The 12190-nt window shown below is 48.0% G+C and overlaps 1 protein-coding gene across 2 annotated transcripts in view; it reads right to left on the bottom strand.

Annotated features, from left to right (window-relative positions):
- Positions 1-12190, bottom strand: part of GPLD1 (glycosylphosphatidylinositol specific phospholipase D1) — a 62155-nt gene that overhangs the window by 27646 nt on the left and 22319 nt on the right. Inside the window, exons 12-14 of one of the 2 annotated variants that reach the window (XM_056132515.1) lie at positions 5951-6016; positions 3807-3930; positions 279-418 (exon numbers count right to left, since the gene is read on the bottom strand). In XM_056132515.1, coding sequence (XP_055988490.1) covers positions 279-418; positions 3807-3930; positions 5951-6016 — 330 coding nt within the window. The remainder of the gene's footprint in view (positions 1-278; positions 419-3806; positions 3931-5950; positions 6017-12190) is intronic. The other variant, XM_056132516.1, reaches the window with a different exon arrangement.

The raw sequence follows: 12190 nt of genomic DNA, 5'->3' as shown, positions 1-12190 counted from the left end.
GATAAAGAAGCCGATGAGTGGAGAGGGAAGTCAATGATGCATAGAGAAGAAGATGAATGGATAGAGAAAGCAATGAATGGAGAGATAAGCTAATGACGGATAGAGAAGGGGATGAATGGATACAGAGGGCAATGGATGGATGGATGGATGGATGGATGGATGGATGAAGGACGGATGGGTGGATGGATGGACGGACGGATGGACAGATGGATGGATAGACAGATGGAGAGAGAAGGCAATGCATGAACAGAGAAGGCAACGAATGAGTAGATACCTACCAACCCAGCCTGGCATAGGGACTTGACAGGAAGTAAGAGGCTGAGGGGCTGGAAATGTGCTTCAGCGACTTCTGGGGGCTGCCTGTGAACACCGAGTAGAAATTCCTTTCCAAGGCTTGATACACAAAGGCGAGAGAATCCTGGAATAGGAAAACCATTATAGACCAGCCAAGGCAAAACACTTCATCAGGGAAAGAAAGTTTTTCTCAGGAATGAGGCATACCAGCACAGTGCCTATTACGGATACACCCTGAGGATGGCAATGAGAAGTTAGTCACCTCTCATCAGGTGCTAGGGATGCCCAGGGGTCGGGCCAACTTGGAAAGAGAATGAACTAGAACTCAGCTCAAACCCAAGTCAAAATATCTCATCTCCACCTTCAGAATGTAACGCAGCAAAGGGATTTCTATGGGCTAGGTAGGGAGAAAGCTAAACTCATTCAATCTAGGACTATACCTTTGTTTTGACGTTAAGTATGCTTTTCTATGTGCATGTGTGACTTTTAGGCCACAGCCGGCCATGCTTGGGGTTTACTCCTGGCTCTGTGCTCGGGAATCACTTCTAGAGGGGCTCGGAGGACCGTAGTAGTGACAGGGACTAAACCCAGGTGAGCCCTGTTTGAGGCCAGAGCCCTCCCCCACTGTACTATCTCTCCAGTCCCTCAACTTTATTTTTCAAACAAATAAGATAGCTCCAGATACCCGCCTGACCAGAGACAGCTGGCGATCCTGAGTTCAAGGAAGCCGCAATGTGAGAAGTTGTGGGCAGAAACACTTGGGCCGTGAAGCCCAATGCCAACTAACCCCACTCGATCCTGGCACCAGAGACCTCCAGATCGAGGGAGGCACAACTCTAAAGGCACCCAGCTGATGTGGGACCCCACAAGAGAGCCCAGGGCAGTCCCAGAACAGAGTAAAATGGCCCCAGAGTCCAGGGAGAAGGAGATGGTCTCACCTGGCCCCTTGGACTCCAGAAAAGCACCAGTTCTATAAACTGCTCGTGCAGACGAATGGGGCCATGTGCCCACACTCTCCCCCGTGTCCCCCCTCCCCCAGGGCCTAGTCCCGCCAGCTCTCTGGTCCAGGAGGCATTTCATCAGCTGCCACAGGCTTGGGGCTATTGGTCAACTCCTCCAACAAGACTCGTCCACAAGCCTCATCCACTGTGAAGCAGGCAGACGCACCAAGGAGACAGACCCGCTGATGGACATCTGCCCTGAGGCAGGTTCCAGGGCAAGGCCAGTTACAAAACCAATTTGCAGGGGCTGAAGCCAAACAAAAATGTGGAGGCTCTTGTGAAAGAGTTATGTGGTGTGAAGGCAAGGCAACTAAACATGAAGTCACGTGTGGGACCCTTGCCCAGGTGTGCACGGGACCTGGGGGGGGGGGGGTGATGCCCAGTGATGAGAGGCTCCTCCAAGTTCATGCTCAGGGCCACCCTCTGGTAGTGCACGGGGACCAGGCGGTGAAAGGGGCATGGAAGCCAAGTCTCCATCACACACAGCCTACCCATGAGCCCTTGCAGCTGTGCCCCACAGGCAGCTCAGGGCCACCCCCAGGAAACAGGCTGCCCATCCCCCTCGTGGGGTAAGAAACCCCCACAGCCCAATGTCCTCTTCTGTCATCTCCCCTAGTGCCTTCTCACCCCCAAGCTGTCCCCACCCACTAGCAGAAGTGCATGCTCATACAGCAGAAACGCTGACCACGGAAGGCCCCACTCCAACACCCCCTCCTCCAGGCAGCCTTCCCTGAGGGCCTTCACGGTCAAAATTAACCCTGCTAGCTTGAAGGGCTTGCTCGGGATGGGAGATGCGAGCTGAAAGTAGACTGTAGACCAAACATGATGGCCACTCAATACCTATATTGCAAACCACAACAGCCAAAAGGAGAGAGAGAGAGAGAGAGCAAAAGGGAATGCCCTGCCACAGAGGCAGGGTGAGGGTGGTGGAAGGGATACTGGGATCATTGGTGGTGGAGAATGGGCACTGGTGGAGGGATGGGTACTCGATCATTGTATGACTAAAATGTAAGCACAAAAGTTTGTAAGTCTGTAACTATACCTCACGGTGATTCATTTAAAAATAAAAATAAAAAATATTTTAAAAATAAATTTTCCTACTTTGGACAAACTTGCAGGCTATCAAATGTAGCCTGCCCACAGGGCAGAGTCTGGCAAACTCCCCGTGGCGTACCAAATATGCCAAATACCAGTAACAATGATGGGTCTCATTCTCCTAAAGAGCCTTGAATATAATCTCAGGGCTAGGATGAAAGAGACGTTACTGGGGCCTGCTCGAGGCAATCGACGAATAACAGGATGATGAAATGAAATGAAAATGAAAAAATAAATAAATTACAAAGCACTGTCCTCCATTGTTCATTGATTTGCTTGAGTGGGCCCAGTAACGTCTTCATTGTGAGACTTGTTGTTACTGTGTTTGGCATATCGAATATGTCACGGGGACCTTGCCAGGCCTTGCTGTGTGGGCGAGATACTCTTGGTAGCTTGCTGGGCTCTCTGAGTGGGGCGGAGGAATTGAACTCTGGTTGGCCTGGTCAGCTGCATACAAGGCAAATGCCCTACCCATTACAAAAAAATAAAAAATGAACCCTGCTGTCAAATTATTCCCCTCTGCTGCCAGAGTGTTTGATTTCTACTGCAACGTGGTTATCTTTGTGTTTCTCATCCCTGCAAGATGGGAATTTTCTAAAGATTCGTATGATGTCTATCAATAAAGCACCTGACACCTGAAGGATGTTATGGATGAATTTCATCTGCACGGTGGACCCTTGGCCGGAGCCACATGTGAACCCAATCTTGTCTATGCTTTGGCCAAGGACTGCCCTGGGGGAGACTGCCCCCAGGGCCACTGAGTTTCTCCCAGTTGGGAAGGGGAGGGCAGGGAGAGGGTGTCTCAAGCAATGCCCAGAAGTACCATGGTGACTGGAGCGATAATACAGCAGATAGGGCATTTGCCTTGCATGCAGCCAACCTGGGTTCGATCCCCAGCATCCCATATGGTCCTCCAGAGCACCACCAGGATTGATCCCTGAGTGCAAAGCCAGGAGTAACCCCTGAGCATCGCCACATGTGACCCAAAAAGAAAAAAAAAAGAGGGGCCACAGACTGCTCTCCGGTGGCACTTGGGTCAACAGGGATGGATAGTTCAATGATAGGACTCGGCAACATGGCACCATTCAGGCCCAGCAGTATTGGGGACCACCAGGACCACACCGAGCAATGCACAGGGGGCCATGCAATGCCGGGGTTAGAACTCGGGGACTTGAGCATGCACGTCATGTGCCCAACACCCGACCCATCTCCCGGCCCTCGGGTCTTGTCAAAGGCAACTGAGGTCCAGACTGAAGTTTCAGGAAGCGTCTGAACAAAACAAAATTAGAGGACAAGGCTCACAGCAGGCCTGGCCGAGGCCCAGAGCACTTGGCACGGATAAGGCAGCAGCCAGTGGGTGTTCAGGGCAAGAGCATAAGGAGCCGCAGCTGCGTGTCCCGTCAGCGCCGCGCTCACCGTGTCCCAGGAGTCCACACTGAAGACCACGCCTCGTTCCGTGTGCTTGATCAGGTTCCCGAGGTCTTTTGATCTGGATGCTGTCACGTTCCTGTGGAAACCGTTTTTCTGTTCTTTGAGGCTGCTGAAAAGAGAAGAGAGAGGAAGGAAGGAAGGAAGAAGGAAGGAAGGAAGGAAGGAAGGAAGGAAGGAAGGAAGGAAGGAAGGAAGGAAAACAGTGATGATCCTGAACAACTGAGCTGAAGAATAAAAAGTCCATTCAATTTTAATATCTGAAAATTGAAGGAACAGCATTTAAAAACAATTCTTTGGATAATTCAATTCTCTCTTGCCTGGGGTATTTCCTGGCTGTGTTCTCTTTTGGAGCCTCATCTTACTCGCCGCCCAGGCCTGTGATCAATGTTTCCCCCCCCTCCGCCCCCCAAGTACCTGTTTGAGTTCAATGAACTGCCCGCCGCCCCCTCCACAAACACAGAAACTACTTTGTTCACCCCAACGTCTCCAATGCACCTAAGAAAGGGAAAAAACCGGGACCGAAGTGATAGCACAGTGGGTAGGGCGTTTTCCGTGCACATAGCCAACCTGGGTTCGATTCCCAGCATCCCATATGGTTCCCCCGAGCACCTCCAGGAGTAATTCCTGAGTGCATGAGCCAGGAGTAACCACTGTGCATCGCCAGGTGTGACCCAAAAAGCAAAAAAAAAAAAAGGGGGGTAACTATTTTATTACATGTGCTACTGTATGAATAATTAGTACTGAAATATTAACTTAGTCATCAATGGTTTGTGCCTGATCACGTCTTACCATACACATGAGACCTCTGTCCCCCATCTCCAGAAATGACCAGGGAAGTCTTCACTCCCCCACAGTCCCGCTGATAAGCATACTCTCGGGGTGAAATTAGGGTAAAGTTTATGGGAAATAACAATAATAACGACCATAATCCTACCCTCCAGCATTTCCCATTTGGTGAGCAGTTCACTAAGGTGCTGCCTGATTCACACATAATCCAGGCCACAATTTCGAGTGCAGACATGTGTTTTTCACCTCATTTTGTCAAAGGAGGAAGTACAACAAAATCAAGCAACTTGTTTAAAAAAAAAATCTTATGTCTGAGGCTGGAGAGACAGTACTGAAGCGAAGGTACTGGCCCTGCACAAGGACAATTCTAGTTTGTGCACTGCACAATTCTAGTCGAGCACTGCAGGAATGACCCCTGAGTCAGGAGTAATTCCTGAGCATTGTTGTCACCAAGACCAATTTTTTTTTTTTGGCTTTTTAGGTCACACCCAGTGATGCTCAGGGGTTACTCCTCGCTCTGCACTCAGGAATTACTCCTGGTGCTCAGAGGACCATGTGAGATGCTGGGGATCAAACCCAGGTTGATGATATGCAAGGCAAATGCCCTACCTGCTGTACTATCTCTCTGCTCTGCCCCCTAATTTTTTTAATTAAAAAAAAATTTAACATACTTGCTTGTATTCAGGGCTGGAACGATAGCACAGAGGTAGGGCGTTTGCCTTGCGCACAGCCAGCCCAGTCGAGCTGGGTTTGATTCCTCTGCCCCTCTTGGAGAGCCCGGCAAGCTACCGAGAGTATCTCGCCCGCATGGCAAAGCCTGGCAAGCTACCCATGACGTATTCAATATGCCAAACAAGTCTCAAAAATGGAGATGTTACTGGGCCCGCTCAAGCAAATCAATGAACAACGGGAGGACAGTAGACAGTGGACAGTGCTTTTATTCTCTTATATACATTTTCCTTCCCTCTTGGAGAGCCTGGCAAGCTCCCGGTGGCATATTCGATATGCCAAAAACAGTAACGATAATGGGTCTCATTCCTCTGATACTGAAAAAGCCTTCAATACGGCACTGTTGGGAAGGACAAGTAAAGAGAGGCTGCTAAAATCTCAGGGCTGGGATGAATGTAGACATTACTGGAGCCCACTAGAACAAATCAATGAACAATGGAATGACAGTGATAGAGTGACACAGTGAAAAAAAAATTAAATCATACCACCTGCCATGAACGGCAGAGACAGACTCCAAACTGTCTGGCAATCCATCCCGTATGACTGAAATTGCTGAATCTGCTGCGGCTGAGAAGTCCTTCTGAAATGTGCTTCTAATTCCAGGATCCACTTACCTTGGGGGAGTGGCTTGCTTGGTGTCACATGCAATGAACAGGGGGTTCTCAGGGAGACTGCAGCCACTAGAGAAACAGTGAAATGAGGGAGGCATCTTTTGACCATCTTTTCCAACAGAAATTTCATAAAGACACAGTAACATGCCTTAAGCACTTCCCAAAGTCGTAGCCTTGAAATGTTCGGCACTTAGCCAGACGGACTGAGTAGAAGGTGTGAGTCCCTGGAGAGGGGAAAATGAATGACTACAGACACATCCCCGGGAGCCCCAGGAAGTCACAGGAAGGGCATCAGCTTTCCTTTTCCCTCCAAACTCCACTTGCTAACGCGACCATCTCAGCGTCTGAGACGCAAAGGAAGTTGGTTTCTGACTCTGCTTCCTTCAGTCCTGTCCACACTCTAATGCTAGATTCTGTCTCAAATTCTCAGTCGTGTACTTTCAGAAGGAGAAGTGCCTCAACTCAATCATGAAATGGATAGTGGAGTATTTACCAAAGGGGAGGGCAGTTGATAGAATGGCAGACCTGCGCTTTCCCCGTAACTGGACAGAAGCATTCAAGGACTGGGCACCCCATTACAAAAGAAAAAACAAAAATAAAAAACTGATCTCAGGGGTTGGAGAGATAGCACAGCAAGTAGGGCGTTTGCCTTGCACGCAGCTGACCCAGGTTCAATTCCCAGCATCCCATATGGTCCCCTGAGCACCGCCAGGAGTAACTCCTGAGTGAAGAGCCAGGAGTAACCCCTGTGCATCGCCAGGTGTGACCCAAAAAGAAAAAAAAACTGATCTCAGAGGCAGAGTCACGCTTTCCTGTGGAGGGAGAACGATTGATGATGCTATTAATGTATAGGTGCTGGGCAGGTAGTGCTACCACGCACACCCACCAGCCACTGCTGGTCCAAGATGCCTCGGAGAATCTTATCAGGAGACAATCACGGTGAGCAAGAAAGGTGCAACGGGGCTGGAGTGGTAGCATAGTGGGTAGGGCATTTGCCTTGCACGTGGTTGACCCAAGTTCGATTCCCAGCATCCCATATGGTTCCCTGAGCACCGCCAGGAGTAATTTCTGAGTGCAGAGCCAGGAGTAAGCCCTGTGCATTGCTGGTGTGACCCAAAAAGCAAAAGATAAATAAAGAAAAAAGAAAAAAAAGGAAAGGTGCGAGGGCAGGTGGGGAAATGGGAGTCTATGGCAAGGAGAAACCGTGGCCAGAAAAGGAATTCAAAACAGCTGGAGAGAGCACAGCGGGTAGAGCATTTGTCTTGTACATGGCCAACCCGGGCTCAATCCCCAGCACCCAATGTAGTGCTCTGAGAACAGCCAGGAGTGATTCCTGAGTGCAGAGCCAGGAGGAATCTCTGAGCATCATGAGGTGTGGCCCAAAAAAAGAAAACAAGACTTCTTTTTTTTTTTTTTTTAAAAAAAAAGGAAATCAGGAGCTGGAGCAATAGCACAGCGGGTAGGGCGTTTGCCTTGCTGGGGACCAACTTTAACAGCAATTTTTTAAATTAGTTTTTGTTGTTTTGGGACCGCATGTTCCCTGAGCACCGCCAGGAGTAATTCCTGAGTGCAGAACCAGTAATTCCTCAGTGCAGAGTACACAGAGTTTACTCCTGGCTCTGTGCTCAGGAATCACTTCTAGCGATGTCTGTGGGGCCTTACTGGGTGCCCACGATGGAACTGAGGTGGGCTACGTGCAAGGCAAGTACCTTACCCCTGTCCTATTTTTCCAGTGCCAATATTTTCTATCAAAGCCTTTCCTCAGGCCAGCGTGAAGTCAAGGAAAGGATTTTTCTGTTCTCCACCAGCAGACTCACAGGCATCTTTACAGCATTAGTATAACACAAAGAAATACTTCAGGGGTTAGGAACTTAATTAGCCGGCCAGAGAGATAGCTCAGGCTTTGCGTGCTGGAGGTCTCGGCTGCATCCTCAGTATCACAGAGCAAGACTGGAGAAAACCCTGAGCACTGAGCAGAGAGCACCTCTGAACACCATCTGGTTTTAGAAAAAAAAAATGCAACTCTCAGGCTGGGGTTTAGCTCAAGGCTGTGTAGCTTAGCACCCAAAAGAAAACTTTAAAAGTAGGTCTGAGGGGCTGGAGCAATAGCACAGCGGGTAGGGAGTTTGCCTTGCACACGGCCGACCCAAGTTTGATTCCCAGTATCCCATATGATCTCCTGAGCACCGCCAGGGGTAATTCCTGAGTGCAGAGCCAGGAGTAGCCCCTGCGCATTGCCAGGTATAACCCAAAAATATTTTTAAAAAATTAAAAAATTTTAAAAAGTAGGTCTGAGAGATAATGGAGTTTGCATTCAGCCAAGGATAAAAGCTGAACACCACGTGACGTGGCCCCAAAAAAGACAAAAATACCTTAGGTTTCAAGTACTACAAAATTTCCTTGGATAATGACCTACTATGAGTGAGTTGGGAAATGCCCATGATGCAAATATATTTCTATTTTTCTCTGTGTCATAAAGTTGTCATCTTTCTTTAGGGCATTCTCCGAAGCTCCCATAAATTTTCATACATTCTGATGAGTCTTTCTTGGAGTACGTATACAAAGATGCAATCAGCTCATGGAATTTTCTGCCTTGATCAATTAAGACAGAGATCAAGAAACAGGCCACCTAATGCTTCCTAATTGCTCTTCCCAGTGAAAGAATGAGGCCCAGCTACATATCTTGCCTTACCTATTTGGATAACCTGATTAAAATAAAGTTCAATGGGCCAGAGAGATAGTAAAGTGGGTAGGGCACTCGCCTTGCATGTCGCCAACCCAGGTTCAATTCCTGGCATCCCATGCCAGGAGTAATCCCTGAGTGCAGAGCCAGGAGTAAACCGAGCACAGCCAGGTGTGGCCCCAAAACAGGAACAATAAGTCAGGACTTTTTTTTTCCAGCTTAAGGATTAATTACGCAGACTTTATAAAACAGATAAATGCAGATCATCCACTCTAACAATGCCATGAGTAATGACTCCAATCTAAGCCTAATGTCTTTCTAATAATAAATTCTAGTATTTAGTAAGTGCTGACTACAGACAGACACAACCTCTGAAGTGAGTGATCTCTTTTCCTCACAACCACCCGATGGTAAAGATAAAAATTATTGTTGGTCTCTACTTATGAGTGAGCAATATTTATTTCTCACAACAACCCAATAATCACGATAAAAATTAGCATTGTAAAAAAAAATTAGTGTTGTCTCCATTTTACAGATGGGAAACAAGGCCTGAAGGGGGTTTAGTGACTTGCTTGCAATGACTCAGGAGCGCTGGGTCTCCTCATTCCAAAGCTGTTTTGCTCCACAACTCCTCTGCACAGGAAATCCTCCTGTCACAGCTTAGAGATTTTGCTGCAGGCTTTGTAAACCAAATTGTTCCCTACTGCGGCTTGCAAACCAGTGTCACCAGTGTCGCATTTACTGAGCTCAGGTAAACTTCGTCATCAAAGGGAACTTTGTTTTGAACCAACACAACAAGTAATTGTGGCCAATAGGATTGCAGTATCAGGAAGTGTTTCGAAGGGCAAAGGATTAGCCAATGTGGGGTGTTTCAGAGAGCACCTATCTAGCCACTGAACCAACCCTGCTCGGATTATTTCCTAGAAAAACCACCTGAGCATGCAACGCCAGAGAATTCTTTTTCCCCATTCTGTTCTTTTGGTTTGTTTATTTGTTTGTTTTGAGGGAGAGATCTTCTAAGCAGTGCTCGTGATGTAGGCAGGCAGACAGATAGGGAAGGTCCCTCCCTCATGGCAATGGCAATGAATTTCCTGGGAAATAATATCAATAGCAGCTAGAGAAATAGTACAGTGGGTAGGGTGTTTGCCTTGCACACGGCCAACCCAAGTTTGATCCCCAAGCATCCCATGTGGTCCCCCGAGCACCGCCAGGAGTAATTCCTGAGCGCAGAGCCAGGAGTAACCCCTGAGCATCGCCAGGTGTGACCCAAAAAGCAAAATAATAATAATAATAATAATAATAATAATATCAATAGCCCAGAAGTTGCAAAAAGCCAACTTTGCAGAAATCAGGAACTAAGGTTCGAAGAGACTTTTACCTGGGACCATCAGCAGATCCAGAGAAGGCTGGACCCGCCTCCGACAGAAGCTCCAGCACAAACAAAAGGCCAGAAAAGGAATTTCAAAGAAGACCATTGACTCCTCCTAGCCTGAAGTCCCTAGCAAGGACTTTCACCTAGGTAGAAGCCCCATGTGGGAAAGGTTAAAAAACTCCATAAAGGCCACCTTAAACAAAGGAAGGGCGTGTATATGCTGCCCAAGCCCATGTGCTGCTTGTGCCCACGTGGCCTAGCACATGTACTGCCTAAGCACATGTATTGCCCCATCACAAGTGTTGGAGTACAAGGAGCTTAGGTTTATCTGGTTACACCCACCACAGTGCTCCTGAGGCACTTCCATTCCATTGTGTTTATCTGTAAACAGTCTTCCCTATGCTCACCTCCCCACCCAGTTAATCAGCTTTCCCCCTAATCAGACTCTGTTAATTTGTAAGGTTAGATTTCTCAGAAATCTATGATTTTATATGTATGAGTGAAATATTGCCTTCCTCCTCTCCCTATGCCTTATGAACAGTTTACCTTAAAGCAATATCCTTTTGTACAGATACAGGAAGACCGTTAACATTATGCTTTGTAACTTAGGATTTGATTGGCTTTGAATATTATTCACTCCCAGGCATCTGCTTTCTCGACTTAAGCCTCAGTTGCCCTTAGTTCCTAACACCCCAAAAGCAGGGTCCCGATGAGGGACTGAATGGACCCAGAGCAAGCGGTGAGCTACCCTGGCATCGAAATGGGCCAGGCCAAAGTGCCACGATTCTTAACTATAAGTTAAGAGTTTGATCATAGATAAATGCTGTCATGATCCAAAGGTAATGACGAGACTAGGATCCTGCTAGGGGTGGGAAAGACTATCTGGCCTGACCACTGTAGTCTGAGATCGAGATGGCCCTAGGAGAGCAATTCTATAAGTTTAAGATATTTCTTACTGTATCCATACAAAATGATTTATGTTATATATGCTTATATGCTTGTCGGACAAGGAGAGGAGAGACACACCCATGGGATCCCTCCCTAGGATGGGTTGTCCTGCTGTGAAAGGATCTGTCCTAGGAATGGCTTTCCCTGAGGCTAAGAGTTCTACCCCTATTGATTGTGACCACACCTATGTGTAATTATTACCCCAACCCCTCATGCTTTGGGATTTAACTAGACTATATATATATATATATATATATATATATATATATATATATATGAGTGGGCTAGGGGTTCAGAAGGAAGAAGCAGAGGTCAGAAGGAAGGAGAAGGGGATCAGAAGGAAGAGAAGGAGGATGAAGTAGCATGGGGGAGGAAGAAGGGGAGCAGAGGCAGAGAAGGGAGACTGGTGTGGATGGAGAGAGGATTGGAATAAACTGCAACTAAGACCAACCAGTCTGGCCTCGTTTCTTCCTTTGCCTGCCCATCGTCATCGACCTCCCCGGGGTGGGAGAAGGATGAGACTACCAAATGCGGGCGGCGGGAGAGATAGAGCCACTGCAGCAGTGTGCTGTGCCTCCTTTTGTATGAGATTACACAGCAAGTGTTGCCCACTTCTCCCCTTTTGAGATGGGGACTTTCTGGGATGCTGGGATGTTTGTAGGGACTCTTAGAGATTCTTTTTTCTCTCTCTCTCTTTTTTTTTTTCTTTTTGGGTTATACGCAGCGATGCACAGAGGTTACTCCTGGCTCATGCACTCAGGAATAACTCCTGGCAGTGCTCTGGGGGGACCATATGGGATGCTGGGAATCGAACCCAGGTTGGCCGCATGCAAGGCAAACACCCTACCTGCTATGCTATTGCTCCAACCCTCCCATTCTCTCTTGAAAGCATTACTCTCGCTTTCTCTCCCTCCTTCCCCTTCCTAAAAAACCTCCAAATAAAATCAGCTTGACTTCACTGCTGTCTACTCCTGAAATTCTTTTCTATGAGGTGAGTCAAGAACCTTGAAACCTTGGGTCCCCTGTGTGATCAGAAGAGAGTGATCCATCTCTCTCCTTCCTGCCTCACAGAAGCCACCCGTGGGGTCCACCGACATCACCAGGGTCAGCGAGTTTGATGCAGGACCCAAGGAAGAAGTGGGGCTCAGCGCCGGGGGAGCTGGGGATTATCCGGCATCCCAGGGCCACAACCAGCAGAGCCAGGGGCCTCCAGGACTACACCTGGGGCACTGATGCTGGA

The sequence above is a fragment of the Sorex fumeus genome, unplaced genomic scaffold (genome assembly GCF_029834395.1).
Source record: "Sorex fumeus unplaced genomic scaffold, SorFum_2.1 ptg000094l, whole genome shotgun sequence".
In the NCBI taxonomy this organism is placed as follows: Eukaryota; Metazoa; Chordata; class Mammalia; order Eulipotyphla; family Soricidae; genus Sorex; species Sorex fumeus.
Note: the sequence above shows the minus strand (reverse complement) of the source record. Positions and strands in the feature narration are given on the sequence as shown.